Source organism: Microcaecilia unicolor, chromosome 6 (assembly GCF_901765095.1).
Source record: "Microcaecilia unicolor chromosome 6, aMicUni1.1, whole genome shotgun sequence".
Lineage (NCBI taxonomy): Eukaryota > Metazoa > Chordata > Amphibia > Gymnophiona > Siphonopidae > Microcaecilia > Microcaecilia unicolor.
Genome location: NC_044036.1, coordinates 2,506,852 through 2,529,624, shown reverse-complemented (window position 1 = coordinate 2,529,624; position 22,773 = coordinate 2,506,852). Strand labels below are relative to the sequence as shown.

At 43.8% G+C, this 22,773-nt stretch overlaps 1 protein-coding gene across 1 annotated transcript in view; it reads left to right on the top strand.

Moving 5' to 3' along the window:
• Positions 1–22,773, top strand: part of PTPRF (protein tyrosine phosphatase receptor type F) — a 1,045,343-nt gene that overhangs the window by 718,291 nt on the left and 304,279 nt on the right. Inside the window, 1 exon segment of the mRNA XM_030205921.1 lies at positions 5,092–5,298. Coding sequence (XP_030061781.1) covers positions 5,092–5,298 — 207 coding nt within the window.

Genomic DNA, 22,773 nt, shown 5'->3' with positions numbered 1-22,773 from the left:
TGATTAGCATGCTGTTGTTATCCAGACTTGGAGGAACAAATTCTCCTATATCTGAGGAATTGTGCAAACGGAATGTTAGTTCTACAATGATTCGGATGCATACTGTTGTATTGCAATGTAGTATTCTATCTGTAGGTTTTGTATATACAGAAGTTTCTAATTGTCCTTGGTGTGTATTAACCCGTACGTCTAGAAAAGCAATACCTGAAGAACTGTGTTTCACTTCGAACTTAATCATGTCATGGCATCCATTCAATTCCTCATTGAATTGGGTTAATTGTGATACCGTACCTCTCCATACCATGAAGATACCATCTATATATCGAAACCAGCACTGTGCCCTGCAAACACTTGGAACTGTACAAGCACTATGAGGTCCAAGGAAGGCTCACATAAAGCCTGTGGTAATTGCTCTGTGTGTAGCATCATGATTGAGTCAAATGTGTTTATTGATACACGTACGGACAAAGTTTACCCTTTGTACTCTACAACTGATTGTGCTTCTGACAATGTGATATACATTATAAGCTGTCCGTATAAATTATATTATGTAGGACAGACATCTTGTCCTTTGAAGACACAACTGATAGAACACAGACACTGTATACGGGCTGAAAAAACACATGAACCCATGGTGTCTCACTGCTTAATGAAACATCATCAATTTTCAGAACTGAAGTGCATCATCGTGGAGCAGATAAGAGTAACAGAATGGAGGGGTGATATCAGACGATTATTGAGACAAAAGGAGCAACGATGGATATTTTTGTTGCAAACTGTAATCTCTAAGGGTTTAAATGTGTCCATAGAATGGAAAGTATTTCTTTAATTGCATTGCATAAATGATTGGAGGAGGCGTCTTTGACGTCACGCTGAGTATATAAGCAGAACGTTTGAAAAAGAAGCAGACCGCCATTTTTGTACTGGTGTGAAACGGAGACCATAAGGTGTCTAAGTTGCTTGGATGTGTTTAAATTAAGGATTTCCCCTGAAGCAGCTGTGTATTGGCAAAACAGGGTTTCCCTGTCGGGACTTTATGGGACTTTGTAGAATTACATAACTGGATTTTGAGACTACAAGAGTCCGTGGAAGAACCATCATCCAAGATAAGTAACAATTTCAGGTTACTTCTAATTGATTACAGCGTCTCAACCTATAGGTGTCTATAAGGGTATAGTGGCAGAGTTATTATTTATTTTATTTATTTATTTTATTTATTTATTTTATTGCACTTGTAACCCACATTTTCCCACCTATTTGCAGGCTCAATGTGGCTTACAGAGATCTGTTATGGCATCGCCATGACAGGGTGAAAGGAACAAATTGATGTTATAGAGAGATCAATGATGACAGAGAAGAACTGGGCAGACATTTAAAGAATTATTTATGAATAAAGACATTTATGAATTAAATACTGTGGAGGTTTTTTTGAGACTTATGATTAGTGAGGTGCCCTCATTATACAAAAGGCGTGTCCTTTAAAAACGAGGTGTTTCCGATATCTCTGAGGTATTTTTTTCTTCACTTTTTTCATTGCTGCCTGCCACATTCACCCACAAACACCTTGATTATATTGTAGAATTGTTGGAGAGTTCTTGATATTATATTTTACATATTCCACGATTAATAGGGTAATTGATATCACCCATTATTATAGTGTTGCCCAATTTTCCAGTTTTCCTAATCTCTGTAAACATTTCTTCATCCGTCTGTTCATTCTGTCCCAGTGGATGGTAGTGCAGCCCCATAAGAATACTCCTTCCCTTCACACATGGAATTTCTGTCCATAATGATTCCACGCTGCTATCTGTGTCACGTGGTATGTTTATTTTATTTGACTCAATTCACTCTTTAACATATAGCACAACTCCCCCTCCAATCTGATCCTCTCTATCATTGCGATGCAAAGTTGTACCTGTTAATACAGTGTCCCATTGATTGTCCTCTTTCCACCAAGTCTCTGAGATGGCCTATTATATTTGCCTCATCATTTAGAGCGATATATTCTAACTCTCCCATCCTATTGCTTCTTGCATTTGTATACAAGCACTTCAAATTGTGTTTTTCCTTTGATCTACAAGCTGCTTAGAATTTGAAGGGGATAATGTGCATCCTTTATCCTGCTCTCTCATTAAGCATACTTGGCTTTCAGATTTGTTAAAATCTGTCTACTGGGATTCCCTAAATGTCCTGTTTCAGTTGTATCCTTTAAGGATACTGCACACCGAACCATGTGCTCCTGGGTGACTGTCAGCTTTTCGCCCCATTCTAGTATGAAAGCCGTTCTATCTCCTTTTTAAAAGTTAGCGCCAGGAGCCTGGTTCCATCCCTGTTAAAGTGGAGCCCATCCTTTCGGAATAATCTCCCTATTTCCCAGAATGTCGCCCATTTCCTAATAAGTCTGAATCCCTCATCCCTGCACCATCGTCTCAACCACAGATTGAGACTTTGGAGCTCTGCCTGCCTTTTGGGTCTTGTGCAAGGAATGGGGAGCATCTCTGAAAAATGCTACCCTGGAGGATCTGGACTTCAGCTTTCTACCTAAGAGCCCAAATTTGGCTTCCAGAACCTCCCTCCTTTTCCAATGTCATTGGTACCCACATGTATCAAGACAGCTGGCTGCTTCCAAGCACTATCTAAGATCCTGTCTAGGTGACGCGTGAGGTCCTTTACCTTCGTACCAGGCAGACAAGTCATCAGGCGATCCACATGTCCACCAGCTACACAGCTATCTATATTCCTAATGATTTAATCACCAACTACAACAGCTGTCCTAACCCTTCCCTCCTAGGCAGAAGTTCTTGGAGACTTATCCTTGATGCGAGAGGACAGTACATCTCCTGGTGGGCAGGTCCTGGCTACAGGAGTATTTCCTACTTCACGGGGTAATGCTCTCCTTCTAGGAGACCTCCTTCCTCCAAAGCAGCACAGGGGCTGCCAGACTGGAGATGGCACTGCTCCACAACATGCCTGTAGGTCTCCTCTATGTAACTGTCTGTCTCCCTCAGCTCCACCAATTCTGCTACTCTAGCCTCAAGAGTATGGACCCATTCTCTGAGAGCTAGGAGCTCTTTGCATCGGGCACACACATATAACCGCTCACCAAATGGGACATAATCATACATGTGACACTCAATGCAAAAGACTGGATAGCACCCCTCTCGCTGCTGGACTGCTGTCTCCATCTTAGTATTTTTGAGTTTTTGAATAATTTAGAACTTGCTAAGGTAGTAAGGATATTAACCTAATATAAAAATGTCTTTAGCTTATATGGTATATTGTATGATTTATTTAGTGTTTTCTTCTTAGAAAATAATGAAATGTAATTAAAACTCAGTAAAAGCACTTCTTGCTTGTTATCCTATTTACAATAACTGACTGTAAATGAAGAGTTGTGCTGGGGGTGGGTGAGTGAGTGTTGGGGAGGATGGGTGGGATGAAGACTAAACTAGGTCCTGCTATGCCTTCTAGAGGCTGTTAATGCTGTGATACAAAGTTCAAGTTTTTAAACTAGGGGGAAAAGAGTATGGAAACTAGTTGATAGAGTTTGCTTTTTCATATCTTAATTCTGCCTATCACTAACCTACAATTCCTCCTTTAATTTTTTTAACAATAAATGTGTATTAAAAATTTAAGAACAATAATAGCACAAAATTCAAGCTCTAAACAACTTACAAAGACCCTTCATCAACGTTATCAGTTCTAGAACAATCTGATAAACCCCCTTCCTCTCCCCTCCTACCCTCCTAACACCCACAATTCCTCCTTTAAACCCCAATCGTTAAGTTCCCAAAGCACAAAGCAAACTAATGTTCACCTAGCAGAGAAATGTCCTTTTCTCTCAGAACTTCTCAGAAAGAAAGTTAAGTGGGACATTTCCTCTTTATATAGTTTTGAATCTATGGGGACTGTTTCAAACAGACCCTTTCAAGCTAATTCTGTAATCAAATTGCCCTTAAGAACCTTTGCAAATATTCTGCTTCCTCACACCTTAATTAACACTTAATTCAGGTCAGTAGCAGTGGAAGTTTCCAACAATCAAAGAACAGACAAAAAACTGTCTTTTAGAAAAAGATCTGAGCCTTTCTACTATCCTTTTTAAGCAGTTCCATAGTGTGGCTGTTGGTCTACATCAGGGAAAAACACAGTTTGTTTGAAGTTAATTTGGATTTAGCTCAATGTGCTATATTCAAATCAACTGTTGATACACTCACTCACCTCTCGATTCTCTTTCACTTGGCTCAATATAGGAAAGTAAAAAGCATGGAAAACCCTGTCTATGACTGGAAACCTCTTTATAGAAAGTTCTGAGACTTAATTTTGATTTGTATACTAATGACAAAACTCTGTATTGAATAGCTAAACAGGTGAGGAAAAAGATATTTTGGAATGAGAAAGGTGTGTACATAATTATTGCCACACTGGGACAGACCAAAGGTCTATCAAACCCAGCATCCTATTTCCAACAGTGACCAATCCAGGTCACAAATACCTGGCAGGATCCCGAAAAAGTTCAATACATTTTAACCTGCTTTCTCCAGAAATAGCAGTGGATTTTCCTCGTCAGTTTAATAATGGTCTGTGGACTTTTCCTTTAGGAAGCTGTCCAGACCTTTTTTAAACCCCACTAAGCTAACCGCCTTTACCACATTCTTTGGCAACGAATTCTAGAGTTTAATTACACATTAAGTGAAGAAAAACTTCCCACAAAAGTGAAGAAAAATTGTAGAATCTGTACTTATGATAATAATCTGCTTGGTAATAAAAGGGCTAAAGAGCTATAGAGTAATCAGTATTGAGGAAAGGGTAATTTACTTTTACTAATTATGATATTCTATGCTGAGCTACCAGAAAGGCAGAGGGAATGATTAATCAGAGTAGATCCTTCCTCTATTTTCATGGCACCTTCCTAACCATTATTTAATCATCTGAATTCTAGGGAAGCAGAGGAAATTGGATTGAGTGTATAGTAGCTGAGCTGAGGAAGACAAACGATTGAAGTGATTGACACCAATGATCAACCTGTAAACTGCTTGTGTCCAGTTTCAATTTTCCTGAGTAACTCTGTTAATGATTTTTTTCTCTGTTCAGTTACTAGAAGCTATAAACCAAGGATTGCAAGGCAAACGCCAGCGCCGTCAGCTGGACAAGATGAAGCCCTATATCGCAGCCCAGCTTGATATTTTACCAGAGATATTCACCCTGGGAGATGATAAGGATTACAATGGATTCCACAACAAGCCACTTAGTGCTGATCTCAGCTACCAGTGCTTCATATTAGCATCACTGGAAGATGCAGTAAGAGCATTTTATCAATAAGAGGGTACTATGGTTGTTCCCAGGTTTGTCCTCTATTAGATAGAATAGAGAGGGATATGTAACTACAATCTGCTGCATGCCAGAGTTGGATAGCTGGGTGATGAGAAAACGAAATGGAACTGTAGTTTAGTCTAGAGCAGCAGAGAGAAGAACTGTAACTGAAGAAAACAAAGTTCCTGCAGTTGCACGCATGGGTATCAGTTTGGCAGTCAGTACATAAATATGTGCAGATTAGAGACACACTCAGACATCTGTGTTTTTTTTTTAATTTGAAAAGAATCTTCATTGAAACTTAAAGGATTCCTGTACAGTGAAAACTACATACTATAGAGCATAGTACAGTTTGGCAAGAATTAAACCAGCCTATTGTTACAACATAGCCTTTATGCCATTCCTAGCCATTAATAATGCTATCCCTACAGGTAATCCAAATATAACAATTGTTCAAGCTATGACTCCCAAGTTTATGAAATTTTTATAAGGTGACCTAACCCCCCCCCCTTCCCCCCCCCCCCCCTAAATTATGACCGATTCCCAACCCTCCGCATCCCAACCAACCTTCACCCTCTCCCCCACTTAACATTCACAATGCTTCAGAAAGGGCTCTCAGATTGCTTCCCACTTCGCCTGAGCAATATGACCGCGTACTGCCCGAAGTCTCTCCATTTCATATATATATATACCATAATTTGTTGAGCCATCTTGTCAATGGTGGGACTATAGGTGATTTCCAACAACCTGCAACCACAACTCTCGCTGCCACCATTGCCTGTCTGGCCAACAATGCGGGTTTTTTGAAAATAGAAAATACTCAGGGGACCACTTGACCGGCCTTAGGAACCACCGTTGCAATCTATGTTGTATTGCTTTCCAATAGGCCCTAATTTTATTACAAGTCCACCAAATGCGACCCATCGTCCCCCGGCTGTCCACAGCCATGCCAACACAGTGGTGAAACTCCAGGAAACATATGGTGCAACCTAACCGGAGTCAAGAACCACCGGTAAAGCACCTTAACTACATTTTCCTGGAAAGGAACTGCTATAGAGATCTTGGACCAATTATTCTCAAAGAAGGACCAGTCACCCTCATCAGTAGTCACCCCCAGTTCCTGTTGCCACCTCTCCCAATGGGCATGATGAGAACCCAAGCCTCCCCTTAAAAAGGAGTACAGACATGTGATAAGACCCCTGGTAGTTTTGTAATCTTCACAAAGATCCTCAAGAAATGAATCTCCCCGCACTATGGTGGCCTGGATCCGCCTAGAGGTAAGAAAGTGTCTCAACTGACAATAAGCAAACATCTCATTTGGTAAAAGGGAATATTGTTCCTTCAAAGATTCAAAAGAAAGCACATTACCCTCATCAAACAACTGACCCCAAGATACCAGCTCTAAGGATCCCCATCTGCGAAAAATCCCTGAAGAAACCACCGGAGGAAAGAGAGGGTTATACACTATCGGCGAAAGTTTAGATAACACTGCATCAGGGCCATCAAACAACCCATCCCAGTAAGTGAATGTGGAAGAAATCGAGGGGCGCAAGTCTTCACTTAGCAACCTATGTGGCACTTAAGGCACTTAACGCATCAAGGCACTTAACGGACATGAGCCAACCTCAGCCTGTTCCAACTTCACCCATAATTTATGAGGCAGATCCTGATACCACTCAAAAGCCGCTCGTGCGTGGGCCACCTTATAATACCTCAAGACATTTGGTACTCCCAAACCCCCCTTCCTCCTCTCCTTATATAATAAAGACCTAGGCAAACGAGGGCGCTTATTAGCCCAAACAAAACAAACCAATCTGTCTTGCACCCCTGACAAAAAGCCCCTGGAAACCTGAATAGGAAGAACTTGGAACAAATACATCAATCTCGGCAATACATTCATCTTTAACACCGAAATTCTACCCAGCCAAGACAAATCCATAATATCCCACCTCTCTAAATCTCTATAAACCACCTTCAAAAGTTGAGGATAGTTGGCCTAGAACAACTCTGAAAAATGAGGAGTGATTGTAACCCCTAGGTAAGTTATTCCTCCCTTTACCCATTTGAAGGAAAAAGATTGCTGGAGCACTGCCAAAACCGGACGGGAAGTTCCAACTGGTAGATTCTCTGATTTGCTCACATTTAATTTAAAGCCTGAAATCGCGGAGTATAACAACAACCCTTTCATCAGATTAGGAAGTGATAAGAGAGGTTTGGTCAAGGAAAGAAGCACATCATCAGCAAAAAGCGCCAACTTGTAGTCTCTATTACCCACCTGAATTCCTGATATGTTAGGGTCTGACCTAATATACATGGCCAGAGGCTCCATAACCAATGCAAAGAGCAAAGGTGAAAGAGGGCATCCCTGTCTGGTCCCACGGGACAGAGAGAACAATGGAGAGTTTCCACCATTAACCCTAACACAGGCCCTAGGCAACGTATACAGCGCCCGGATCCATCTTATAAATCCTGAACCAATACCAAATCTGTCCAACACTTGGAACATGAAAGGCCAATGGAGTCTGTCAAATGCCTTTTCGGCATCTAACCCCAGTAAACATACAGGAAGATTACGTTTCTGAGCAATATGAAGCAAATTAATCATTCTACGAACATTATCCATTGCCTGTCTACGAGGAATAAAACCTGTCTGGTCTGGATGAATTAGATCAGGCATGACTGTTGCCAAACGATTAGCCAACACCTTTGCTAAGATTTTTATGTCAGAATTTAATATGGAAATGGGACAATATGAGGCACACTCAGTCGTACCTTTACCAGGTTTGGGTATAACCGCTATCCAGGCATCCATCATAGATGAAGGAAACTCATCTCCCACTAGAATCTCATTTATGATTTCCGTCAAAATGGGTGCCAATTCCCCCTTAAAAGCCTTATAAAATTCATTTGGTAACCCATCCAGACCAGGCGACTTCCCGTTTGGAAGGGCCTTAATCACCTTAGCAACCTTTTTCACAGAAACCCTTTCATCTAATGCCTCCCTCTGACCTGATGTAAGTGTAGGGAAAGAGCATGTCAACAGAAATTCTTGTACCCCAGCCTCATTAGACACATTTTCTGAAGTGTAAAGCTTTTGGTAAAATGACTGAAATTTCTCCCATATCTGCCTGGAATTGGTCACCAACCCCCCCCCCCTCCCTATCCCTCACTTTGAAAATAGTTTTATCAACTCAGTTTAAGAGCCAGACTCCTACTAGGTTTATTACTAAACTCAAATTGAGAATGTCGCTGCTGATCACTAAAGAACTTTAACTGATCCGAATATACCTGATCCAATTTCAAACGCAACGCCTGTATTTCCCTCAATGTTAACACCGAGCGTGAGGATTTGTGCTTATCTGATAACAAATTTAATTGGTTTAAACATTTAGCAACCTCCGCCCTTTCCTGTCTAGCTCTACAACTAGCTTTTTGAAGGAAGTATCCCCTGGAAACCGCATTGAGCGCATCCCAGACAACCCCCAGTGGAGGTCCTGAATCCATATTAATCTTCAAGTATTCCTGATGAAGCGTTCTATACCCAGTCAAAATTTCCTTCTCCTGTAAAAGAGTAGTGTTCAATGACCACCTCCTCTCTCTCTCTCTCTTCTCCCCCTAACGAGGGAAGACTAACCCAGACCAGAGCGTGATCCGGCAAGGTGGCAGTACCAATGTCAGAGGACCATTCAGTGTGTTTCAGTGTTACATCCACGAAAATATAATCGATACGGGAATACGTGTCATGAGAATGGGAATAAAATGAATAATCCCTTACCCCCAGGAGTGAGACTCGCCACACATCCGAGATCCTAAGATCTCGAACAAACCCGCTCAGTGCTTGAGAAAGTAAAACATCCCTCCCAGAGGGCAAACCCGACCTATCCAGCACTGGATTATACGTGGCATTAACATCCCCCCACTATAAATTTCCCCTGAGAACAAGAGTTAAACTGGCCCATGAGTTTAGTCAAAAACACTTTCTGCCCTTCATTGGGAGCATAAACTGAAGCTAATGTTACAGCCTGCTCTCCCAATAACACACTCAAAAGTACAAATCACCCCTCTCTATCTCTCTTCACCCGCACCACCTAGAGTGGTAAACATGAATGTAACATAATGGCCACACCCCTTTTCTTGGACCCATCTATTGCAGATGCACAGAATACATGAGGATATTGAGGGTGACTCAAAAACTTTTCATGGTCCCTTCTTAAACTAGCCGTTGAGCCCGTTAAAACAGGCTAGTATGGGGTTTTTCCAAGGCCCCCTCGCTGCTGCCACCACCCCTCCACCTGGCCCGGGCCCTCTCTTCGCTATTGAACTTACGTCGCCGAAACGCAGCAGGCAGATCAGAGCTCCCGTCAGCCTTCCTTCTCTGCCTGTGTCCCGCCCTCGTGTGACGTAACGTCGGCGAGGGCGAGACATAGGCAAGGAAGGAAGGCCGACGGGAGCTCAGCTGATCTGCCTGCTGCGTGTCGGCGATGTAAGATCAATACCGAAGAGAGTGCTCGGGTGGGGGGGGGGGCAGCGGCAGCGACTCTGGGTGGGGGAGCGGTAGCGACGTCGGCGGTTCCCTCCCTCACCTTCATGCAGTTTTCCTCTCTGTCCTGCCCCCGTCATCACGTATTGACGCGGGGGCGGGACAGAGAGAGAAGTCTCTACTGCGCATTTGCGGGTGAGTACGGTCACTCGCCATTTATATGTTTGATGAGTCTCCTGGAGAAGCACCACCTGTGGATGGAAATGCATTAGTTCTTTAAACAATTTCTGATGTTTTTGTGGGGAGTTCAGGCCTTTCAAGTTATAAGATAAAAATTTTAGATTAATACTCATGACAAACCTCTACCAAGCCTATACAAAGCAAACATCTCAGGACCAAGAAGCCCCACTGAAGCACCGCCCACATAATCAAGACTTCCCCACCCCAAGACCCCCAGGAACCTCCCCTCTGAACTCCCTCTCCCTTCCACCCCCTCCAATCCCCTCCCCCTCCAATCCCTCCCCCAGACCAGCTCCCCCCTCCCCTCTCAAACCCCCCTCTCATTCATCAAACCCCCACCAGATAGCACTAAGAGGCCCTGTCTGGGACACAGAGAGAAAACACGCCCTTAATCAGATAACCCCCCAATCCCCCACATACACACTCCCCTCTAGAAAAACTTACTGCAAATAAACTTCCATCCAACTACCATTACATAGTAACAGAGTAACGTGGAGGGGCATAATCAAACGTCGCCGGCAAAATAGCTCACCGGCAATCTATTTTGGCGACGCCACAACAGCTGGCCGGAACCGTATTATCAAAAAAGATGGCCGGCCACCTTTTTTTTTCGATAATACGGTTTAGCCCGGTCAGAGTTCGCCGGGTTTGAGATCGCCGATTTTGTTTTTCAGCGATAATGGGAAAAAATGCCGACCATCTCAAACCCGGCGAAATCCAAAGCATTTTATCATGGGAAGAGCCAGCATTTGTAGTGCACTGGTCCCCCTCACATGCCAGGACACCAACCGGGCACCCTAGGGGGCACTTCAAAAAATTTTTTAAAAATACACAAATAGCTCACAGGTGCATAGCTCCCTTACGGGTGCTGAACCCCCCAAACCCACTCCCCGCAACTCTACACAATTACCATAGCCATTATGAGTGAAGGGGGGGGCACCTACATGTAGGTACAGTGGGTTTTGGGGGGGTTTGGAAGGCTCAACACTTAGCACCACAAGTGTAACAGGTAGGGGGGGGGGGGGGTGGACCTGGGTCTGCCTGTCTGAAGTGCACTGCACCCATTAAAAACTGCTCCAGGGACTTGCATACTGCTGTCAGGGAGCTGGGTATGACATTTGAGGCTGGCATACAGGCTGGTCAAAAAAGGTTTTTATTTGGTTTTTTTTTTTTAGTGTGGGAGGGGGTTGGTGACCACTGGGGGACTACGGGGAGGTCATCCCCCATTCCCTCCGGTGGTCATCTGGTCAGTTGGGGCACCTTTTTGAGGCTTGGTCGTGAAAATAAAAGGACCAAGTAAACCCGGCGAAATACTGCTTAACGCCGCTTTTTTTTTCCATTATCCGCGAAAGCCGGCCATCTGGTAGCCACGCCCATGCCCGCCTATGTCCCGCCTTTGCTTCGCCGCCGACACGCCCCCTTGAACTTTTGCCAGCTCGGAGACGGGAAAGCGGCGATGGTGTCAAAAACGCTGCTTTCGATTATACCGATTTCGCCGTTTTTGCGAGATCGCCGGCCATCTCCCTATTTATGTCGGAAAATCGCCGGCGATCACTTTCGAAAATAAGCCTGATAGTAACATAGTAGATGACAGCAGAAAAAGACCTGCACGGTCCATCTAGTCTGCCCAACAGTTTAAACTCATTTGTGCTACTTTATGAGTATACCTGACCTTGATTTGTTTCTGCCATTTTCAGGGCACAAACCATAGAAGTCTGCCCAGAACGAGGCCCACCTCCCAACCTCCAGCCCCGCCTCCCCCCACCGGCTCTGTCACCCAATCTCGGCTAAGCTTCTGAGGATCCATTCCTTCTGAACAGGATTCCTTTATGTTTATCCCACTCATTTTTGAATTCCGTTACCATTTTCATCTCCACCACCTCCCGCGGGAGGGCATTGCAAACATCCACCACTCTCTCCGTGAAAAAATACTTCCTGACATTTTTCTTGAGTCTGCCCCCCTTCAATCTCATTTCATGTCCTCTCGTTTTACCGCCTTCCCCTCTCTGGAAAAGGTTCGTTTGCAGATTTATACCTTTCAAATATTTGAATGTCTGTATCATATCACCCCTGTTTCTCCTCTCCTCCAGGGTATACATATTCAGGTGCGCAAGTCTCTCTTCATACGTCTTGTAACGCAAATCCCATACCATTCTCGTAGCTTTTCTTTGCACCGCTTCAATTCTTTTTACATCCTTAGCAATATACGGCCTCCAAAACTGAACACAATACTCCAGGTGTGGCCTAACCAATGACTTGTACAGGGACATCAACACATCTTCTGCTGGTCACACCTCTCTCTATACATCCTAGCATCCTAGCAACCTTCTAGCTACAGCCACCACCTTTCACACTGTTTCGTCGCCTTCAGATTGTCAGCTACTATCACCCCAAGATCCCTCTCTCCATCCATACCTATCAGACTCTCCCCGCTTAACACATACGTGTCCCGTGGATTTTTACACCCTAAGTGCTACACTTTGCATTGAATTTTAATCGCCAAACCTTAGACCATTATTCTAGCTTCCGTAGGTCCTTTATCATGTTTTCCACTCCCCAGCACCGATCCCTGAGGCACTCCACTACTCACCTTTCCCTCATCTGAGCGAATTCCATTTACCACCACCCTCTGGCGCATGTCTGTCAACCAGTTCCTAATCCAGTTTACCACATCGGGTCCTATTTTCAGCCCATCAAGTTTATTTAAAAGCCTCCTGTGTGGAACCGTGTCAAAAGCTTTGCTGAAATCTAAGTAGATTACGTCTGTAGCATGTTCACAATTCAATTCTCCGGTCACCCAGTCAAAGAATTCAATGAGATTCATTTGGCACGATTTCCCTTTGGTAAAACCATGTTGTCTGAGATCTTGCAACTTATTGTCTTCCAGGAAATTTGCTATCTTTTCCTTCAGATTATTTTTCCAATAACCGAAGTGAGGCTTGTTGTTCATACACACTCTCTTCTGTGAACGGTGCTCTATCCACTGCATTCTCATATGTACTTTTGTCAGTCAATTGTGGTCCTTCTCCAGGATTTTCTTCTGTGAAAACAGAGCAAAAGTATCTGTTTAGCAAATTTGCTTTTTCTTCATCATTTTCTAAATAGCGGTTCGCGGCATCTTTCAGTCTCACAATTCCCTTTTTTGTCTTCCTCCTTTCACTAATATACCTGAAGAAATTTTTGTCACCTCTCCTTACCTTTCTAGCCATTTGTTCTTGCGCGTTCGCCAGACGTATCTCTCTGTTGGCATCTTTTAGTTTCATCCGGTATTCCTCTCCGTGTTCCTCTTCTTGAGTTTTTCTGTACTTCAGGAACGCCAGCTCTTTAGCCTTTATTTTTTTCAGCCACTTGCTTGGAGAACTATATCAGTTTCCTTTTTATCTTGCTTTTATTTACTCTCTTTATATAAAAGTTTGTGGCCCTGTTTATAGCTTCTTTCAGCCTGGACCACTGTCCTTCCACTTCTCGTTCGCCCTCCCATCCCATCAGCTCCTTTCTCAGGTATTCCCCCATTTTACTAAAGTCAGCACGCTTGAAATCCAGGACTTTGATTTTTGAGTGGCCGCCCTCCATTTCAGCCGTCATATCAAACCAAACCATTTGATGGTCACTGCTGCCCAGGTGAGCACCCACTTGGACATTTGATACACTATCCCCATTTGTGAGCACCAGATCCAGCATCACTCCCTCCCTCATGGGTTCCATCACCATTTGTCTGAGCAGAGCACTTTGAAAAGCGTCCACGATCTCTCTACTTCTTTCCGATTTTGCAGACTAAACCTTCCAATCTACATCCAGCAGATTGAAATCTCCCAGCAACAGCACCTCTCTCTTCTTTCGGCACCTAACCTTTATACCTTTCAGGAAATGTAGACTGCCCCTATTTTGACTGACTGTACATTTGTCCTTTAGATTGTAAGCTCCTTTGAGCAGGGACTGTCCTTCTATGTTAAATTGTACAGCGCTGCGTAACCCTAGTAGCGCTTTAGAAATGTCAAGTAGAAGTACATAAGTACATAAGTAATGCCATACTGGGAAAAGACCAAGGGTCCATCGAGCCCAGCATCCTGTCCACGACAGCGGCCAATCCAGGCCAAGGGCACCTGGCAAGCTTCCCAAACGTACAAACATTCTATACATGTTATTCCTGGAATTTTGGAGTTTTCCAAGTCCGTTTAGTAGTGGTTTATGGACTTGTCCTTTAGGAAGCCGTCCAACCCCTTTTTAAACTCTGCTAAGCTAACCGCCTTCACCACTTTCTCCGGCAACGAATTCCAGAGTCTAATTACACGTTGGGTGAAGAAAAATTTTCTCCGATTTGTTTTAAATTTACTACACTGTAGTTTCATTGCATGCCCCCTAGTCCTAGTATTTTTGGAAAGCGTGAACAGACGCTTCACATCCACCTGTTCCACTCCACTCATTATTTTATATACCTCTATCATGTCTCCCCTCAGCCGTCTCTTCTCCAAGCTGTATAGCCCTAGCCTCCTTAGTCTTTCTTCATAGGGAAGTCGTCCCATCCCCGCTATCATTTTAGTTGCCCTTCGCTGCACCTTTTCCAATTCTACTATATCTTTCTTGAGATGCGGCGACCAGAATTGAACACAATACTCAAGGTGCGGTCGCACCATGGAGCGATACAACGGCATTATAACATCCTCACACCTGTTTTCCATACCTTTCCTGATAATACCCAACATTCTATTCGCTTTCTTAGCCGTAGCAGCACACTGAGCAGAAATCAGTAGTAGTAGTAGTTCTTTCCTAACTTTTGAATATTTTTGATCACATCCTTTTCTAGTTCCCTCCAGTTGTGTCAGGGGTCTGTAGACAACACCCACGTGGACAGAGGTTCTAGCATCTCTTTTTAAGGTGATCCATATTGCTTCTTCTTTTCCCCAGGTCCCTTTCATTTCACTTGCTGTGATATCATTTCTCACATACAGAGCTACTCCTGAACCTTTACGACCATCTCTATCCTTCCTAAATAGATTATAGCCTGGTATGTTTGCATCCTATTCATTAGGAGCACTAACGTTAACACAAATCCCCCCAAATGCAAACCTCCTTGCTACCTAGCAACAAAAGTTGCCCCCATTCAATACAGAAAACTCCCCCTAAGTTAAAGCACCCCTACAGCACCAAGTCCACTCTAGTCCCCTTATTTCTTAGCCTTGTGAGTGACTCTCTTCCACTTCAGCAGCTTTGCTTTTGTTGAGGGTGCCAATTCGGACGGTAAAACAGAAGAATCAACCAGGTCTTCATCATGCAGAAGTTTCCATGCCTCTGTCACCTTCCGAAACCTCATCTGCTTTCCCTTGTAATTGAAGCATAAAGCAGATGGAAAGGCCCATCTATAGGCAATTTGGTTCTTCACCAAAATGTCCAGAACCGGTTTCATTGCCCGTCTCTGAGTCAGGGTAAAAGCAGAGACGTCTTGAAATATTGAAATGACTGATGGTGGTGATTGATGGGCCGTCAGTCAGATCTTTTCCTTAATTGCATAGGAAGTAAAGCAAACAGTGATGTCTCTGGGCTTATTCTCCAATGGTTTGCCTAGCGCTCTTGTGAGCCCGATCCAATTGCATATCCATTGCCTCCGACTCATACCCCAGAATGGACCGAGAAATCACACTCACGATAGTACCAACATCCTCCGTTCTCGGGAACCCCCCAAAAGCGGAAGTCTTTTGACACCCCTGATTTCCTCGTGGTATTCAACCTACCAGAGCCTGCATGAGGGGAGGCTGAGTCGGACCCTGAAGAACCGCCTGCCTCTGGCGACACGTGGCGCGAATGGCCCTTTGCCTGCTGATGCGCCAAACATCGTGCACTCTCCTTGCACTGGGAAGCAGCCGTTTTGCTCATTTCGCCCCACAATTACACCCCGAGGGGAACCGCTGAAAAGCAAGCCCGAAAAAAGCCCTGATGGCAGCGGATTAAGCAAATGTTACTTAGGGAAGTGCGGAGCCAAAGGACTAGGCAGCCATTCAATCCCGCAACATCACTTCCCCCCAGACATCTGTGTTTTAATATTTCATCAGCTGCTTGCAGTGAGCTCTTTACTTAGCATCATTTCTTTATGGTGCTCATTTGGAGTGATCTGATCCTTCATTCTGCAGGCAGTCCATGTGTGCCCTTATTATGGGGACTATGGATTGGCCTTATGTGTGGTAGTGCATATACAATTGACAAAATGGTAGAACAAACAATAACTGCTGAGGCAGTCAAAATATGCTATCTGCCCTCCTCCGATTTTGGTAGTTTACATCATAGGTTCCTAACGCACAGTACCTAATACCTGGTCAGTGCCCAATTGCTGCCTTCCCCCTCTGGCTAAACGCTCCAAGGAAACTGAAATGGGGTGCAGGGCCATAGTCTTTTGCACACCACTGGTGGCTTTTTTCGGTCCTGCCCCTCCAAAACAAACCTAAATATCATATAAAGTAACGACATTAGACAAGGGCATGTCAGCGCAAGATTTGAAAAAAAAACCAGACATGGATAATACATTAATCAAAGATATTGCAGCAGGTAATCACTATTTAGAGTTAAGTCAAGAGGGACTAGTAAAAATAAAATGTTAGCACAAAAAGTGAGAACTAGTTCATATGGATAGCTTTTTAAGCTTTGAGCAGGTTTTTTTTTTGTAAGTTGAGTGCTCATATTCTGCTCAGAAAATTATTCAGTCAAAGGGAATACACCAGTATTCCCATAAAAACTGATTCACAATGCATTGTGGGGTTTTTTTTTCCTTGAAAATTTAGACCTATGCTAGTAAAACTTTCTCTAGCAAGGAAAAATAGCAAACAAAGATATAAACATTGCAATTCTATCTTTGTGAAATAAGAGAGTGGGTAAAGGTGATCAATCTTTATCTACCCAACACACACAAATACTGACATTGAAAGTAACTCACTAAAGTATGTGGAGAGATTGTGTGTGTTAAAACAATAAATAAAGAAACAGAGTCAGCTGCTGTATATAATGAACTATTCATTTGTATTTGGGATATCCTGTATTCTTCAATCTAATAGTTTAAGCATTGTTCTCCACAACATTACAGTTGAGCAGAGTGATTATAGGATCCTATAATCTGCTCTGTTACGGACCACGCCTAGTTACAGAGAATGGCGTGGGTCAGGGAATAATTGCTGGACAGGGGGATTATTACGCCAGATATGCCTACGAAAGGTCTGTGGATTTCTGCGGCATTCTGTAGCAAAATGACCTAGCGTATGACATCTCCAACACTTAATATGTGTGCAACAATTTAGGCTGGTAACTTCTGATTTTTGCAAGTCATTGGGAGCCTGGTCCATTTTGTCAAGGGTTGTCTCAGCGTTAATTTGTGACTGACTTGAATTAGCGTAGCCCCAAGGGCTGGGGAATAACAGAGGGCTCACTGGTTCAGAGGGCTGATTAAGGGTTACTGATTTGGGGACTGAAGGGTGGGTCTGGAGCAGGGATTCTGGTCCGAGAATGGAAGGGATAGCCGTGTCAAAAGTGATAGGATGTGAAGGTGGTATATAACCATCAGCAATGGCACAGGTTAAAAGGTCGTTGGAGAACCTCGACTCATATGGAGGCAGAGCCCCTTCACATGGAGATGGAGCTGTAGGTGAATGCACCTGGTGTTGTGAAGTGCGCAGAGAGTTTGGATTACTTTCTTGCGCCTCAATAAGAATAATTTTATCCATCACCCTAAGGTGTTTATCAAAAGGGAAAAACTTTAAATAAGTCTCTAGGGGCGTGGCCATGGTCAGAAAAGTGTATGGCACAAAGAGTGGCACATATGGTGTTGTGTAATTATGTGCTGAACTATACTGTAGTGTGAAAGGAGTTTAACAGAGTAAAAGAAGTACAACAAGACTGGCACTATATCTAAATCTGCATTAGAAATTGATTCAAACCAAAGTGAAGTGAATTTTATACTTACCTGTCTTTAGAACTTTCCAGTGTTCAGGGATACTTCACAAAAGGGAAGGAAACCTGTGAATACGTCTAAGTAAAAAGAAAGGGTTGCCTATGGCAATTCTTAAAGGTACTATTATAGCTGAACCGGACAAAACAAAAAACTTCAATATATAAAAATACCATTTAAGCTGAACTGAACCAAAAACTTCAATATGTACACGTATACGTAAGGGTGAAGGTACTTAGCAAACCCCGCGGTCTAAACCTGGCCCATTAATTAGTGCGTCCACTTATTGTGAGTACTCTCAGGATCCATCACAAGACACTTAATACACGGTCGCTTAAAGATTACCTTAATCACTTACGAAAAAACCCTCGGTCCATCTTGAACCGGACAAACGCTCAGTCACCTCTGGACCGGACAAACGCTCGGTCAGTTCTAGACTGGAAAAAACCCTCGGTCTTCCCGCAACCGGAAAAAAACCCCACTCAGTTTGATCACTTCAGAACCTCTTTTTTAAAAAAAACGTAATTGTCAGCTAAAATGAGGGCAATCCCAAAAACCATTTGTTGGCATTCACAAAAAAGGGTGTAGGGTCATAGGAGTCCTCTGTAAAAAGAGGGACAACTGGACCCTAAGAGAAACCCACAGCTTTGTACAAGGACAGTAAGTTCCCCGAACTGGTATGCAAAGGGACGTAAATCCGCCACACTCCTCTCTGTTTTTTTTTTTTTCTTGGTTTTTTTTCTCTGAGGGAAACCGGATTTAACTGGGATGAGCCCAAACTTTCCTCAGCAGATAGCACCAGGAACTGACTAGGAGACTGCAACACACCACTTATTAGGGTGGGAACCAGTCTCAAAAATATTCCTGTACAAAGGCTAGAACCCTAAAAAAGACCTTGGTAGAGGTTAAAAGGCGCTCTGCACTCCCTCTATTTTTTTTTTGGGGGGGGGGAGCAGTAGTATGCGCTTCACAGGCCCTGTGTGAGGGGAAACAGCAGCCAACACAGACAGTAGCAGTATGGAACCTCTACAAAGAGTGAGGTCAGTCTCTATAGATGGGAGACCATCTAACAAAAAAAAATAAAAGTAATGCAGATTTAATCTAAGGACAAAAAAGGCAGTTGTGCTGATAAGTGCAGAAAGTAAAGGCTAGGTGGAAGTGAGCAAACCGGCATCAAAAAAGTGAACCCAGCAGAAGTTGGTAATTTGAGGAGGCAACCGGGAGAAGCTGAATGTGTCAGAAAGGCTGCCCTGTATGGAGAAGGCAGGCGGAAAATTTAGAGACAGAGAAACATAAATCTCGTGGGCGTTGAGTAAGGGGTACTCGCATCAGACCGCACCGGTGAGAACATGCAGAAATATATAGTGGTACCAGCCCAAGAAGAATTGGCCGGAGTTTAAAGGTGGAGATTTATAGGGGAGAGAGTTAGACAGAGAGATTTATGAGTAAAAAAGCTGACAAGAGACAGCAAACAAGAATATGTTAAAAGAATAGGTAGGTGATGACTGTTTTACTTATACCAACTCCGCATAGGGCTATATAATGTAAAAAAGTAAAAGAAAAATGAATTTTAAAGTTCAAGCTGTGAAAGCGGATTCAGCAAGTGTCTGTGCAGGGAAGACGCAGGGCTGAATCTATAAACAATGTAAGGTTGGCACTTCTCCTAGGAAGGCGAACTTGAAGACTGCAGTTAAAGTGCTCGTTAGAAATAATGGTGAAAGTGTAAGAAAATGTTTGAAAGTAAATTGCAGTTCTGTGCCCAATGCTATTCAAATTGAGAGGAAAAAGAGAAACGGATTACAAGGTAGTAGACCCATTAATTGAGTTACTGGCAGAAGCGGGATCAAACCGACTCCTCTGCTACCATAACAAATATAATGGGTCCTGCCAGCTTGGTCTGAGCAGCGGAAGCCATGGGCTTGCTACTATCCTGAAAAGGATTGCATGTTCCCTCCAAATACTTAATTACCCCAACCTTGTATCTGCTCATGACAGTTTTACACTGTCTGGGCAGTAGCCAGTTCAGTAATTAGAAAGAAACCCAGTATTCAATAGATATAGTAAGAGAGTTTATTAGCATCAGCATCTCACCCAAAGGCAGTACAGGCAGCCAGATATTCGTATGGTAGAGCAGCACTTCACGACACGTCTACAGCCTTCTGGAGTCTTCTGAAGTCTTCTGATCTAATACCCCTCAGACTGCCCTTTGTATACCATTTTGGCCCTATTGATTCCAATGGACCCTAGCTTTCTCGCCAGAGCTCTTGGCTCTTATCAGTTGATAAGAATGACTTCACATGTTCTCAAGCCCTAAGTATAAACAAATTATGTTTAGGACAACACCTGCGAAGAAATGACTTCACAGGTCATTTTGCTCTCTTCAGCTCCCCCCTCCCATCTACTTGCATCTGACCCTCTACTATCTTTCATTTTAGTCAAAACATCTTGCTCATGACTTCTCTGAGGTGCCAGTCCCAGCATTGTTGACAAGAGCAAATGCCCCCTCCCTTGCCAGCTCTCTGGGAACTCACTTCAGCTTGTGCAGCAGTGAAATGTATTTTGTATCAGAGATGATTTTTGATTTTAAGAGGCCTAGCTCTTAGCCTGAGCCATTGGCCTGTATTTCACTGAGAGCAAGGGCTAGCATATTTCTACAAATTACATCATATGGGGCAGGACCGACCAGCGATGCCAGAGGTGTGCACAAGTCTATTGCCTTGTGCTTTTCGGTTTGCTTGTAGTTTGCAACCATGGAGTTAGGGAGGCAGCATAGAGGGGAAGGATGCCGTTTCTATTTCTAGGTGCCACTGCAGACACAGAAAGACAGTGGCTGTGCAGGGAAGCAAGTGTCTACAGGGAGGGGAAGGCAGTGGCAAGTGATTCAGCAAAGGGGTTGAAGGAGTGAATGACCAAAGTGGGATAGGAAAGAGAGATGAAAGAGAGATTGGTAGTGGAGGGAGAAGGAGAAAAAGATGGGCGATAGTGGTGGTTGATGGGGGTTGAATTCAGAGGAAAAAGAGATGAGGCAGTGCAGGATAGTGGGGTGAAGCGAAGAGATGAAGTGATGCTGGATAGTGGGGGATGGAAAGAAATAGAGACAGAATAATGGTGGGAGGGGAAAGAGACAGGGGTGATGTTGGATGTGGGGGAGTAGAGAAACAGAGGGGCAATGTTGGGGGGGAAGAGAGAGAAAAAGACAATGTTGGATAGTGGGGACAAGAGGAACATAGAAGTTATGGTTGAGGGGGAGAGAGAGAGACAACTGATATCCTGGATGCCAAGGACATAAGGGGCAGAGAAACAGAGGGCTGATGGATGGAGGAGAGGAGAAAAAGAGAAGATGCTGCATGGCGGTGGGGAGGGAGACAGGAGAGTTGCTGCATGTCTGTGGAAAGAGAGAGAAACACACACAGAAGATACTGCATGGTTGAGGAGAGACGCACACACACAGGAGATGCTGGATGACTGGTGGGAGAAAGACACACACACGAGATGCTGCATGGCTGAGGACAGAGAGAGAGAAACACGCAGGAGATTGTGTATGGCTGCGGAAAAAACACACATAGGAAATGGTGCATGACTAGGGAAAGAGACACACTCACACTCACACGGTGCATGGCTGGAAGATGATGCATGGCTGTCTTTCCCTAGCTATGCACACTGGAAATGGTGCATGAGTGGGCAAAGATGCACACACGCAAGAGATGGCTAGGAAACACAAACACACAGGAGATGGTGCATGGCTGAGAAAAGACACACACGCACACAGGAGATGGTGCATGGCTGAGAAAAGACACACGCACACAGGAGATGGTGCATGGTTGAGAAAAGACACACATGCACACAGGAGATGGTGCATGGTTGAGAAAAGACACACATGCACACAGGAGATGGTGCATGGCTGAGAAAAGACACGCACACAGGAGATGGTGCATGGCTGAGAAAAGACACACACGCACACAGGAGATGGTGCATGGCTGAGAAAAGACACACACGCACACAGGAGATGGTGCATGGCTGAGAAAAGACACACACGCACACAGGAGATGGTGCATGGCTGAGAAAAGACACACGCACACAGGAGATGGTGCATGGCTGAGAAAAGACACACACACACACACACACACACACAGGAGATGGTACATGGCTGAGAAAAGACACACACGCACACAGGAGATGGAATTGGTAGATTATCTGGAACCCTTTGACATATTATATACATCTCCATCAGGCTTTTGTTTTCCTTATAGTAAAGACATGTTGTTAACCGCTGTACTTGAACAAATCGGAAAATTTATGAGTCAAGGACAGAGGCCTTTTATTTAAAAAATATATATATCACCTATAACCTAGGCAGTTTACAAAAAAGGCAACATTTTCAAAGCACTAACACTTGCAAAGTTCAATAGTAACTATATACTACTTATCAGTGCTTTTTTTGTAGGAAAAAAAGTACCGGTACTCATTATGGGTGGGGTCACCATATACAACTACTACTACTTAACATTTCTAAAGCGCTACCAAAGTCACGCAGCGCTGTACAATTTTAACAAAGAAGGACAGTCCCTGCTCAAAGGAGCTTACAATCTAAAGGACAAGTATGCAGTCAATCAAGTGGGGCAGTCCAGGTTCCTAAATAGAGGCAAGTGGTTATGTGCCGAAAGCTACAGTGAAGAGGTGGGCTTTGAGTAAGGATTTGAAGATGGGCAGGGAGAGGGGGCTTGGCGTACGGGTTCAGGAAGTTTATTCCAAACATAGGGTTAGGCGATGCAGAAAGGGCAGAGTCTGGAGTTGGCGGAGGTGGAGAAAGGTACTG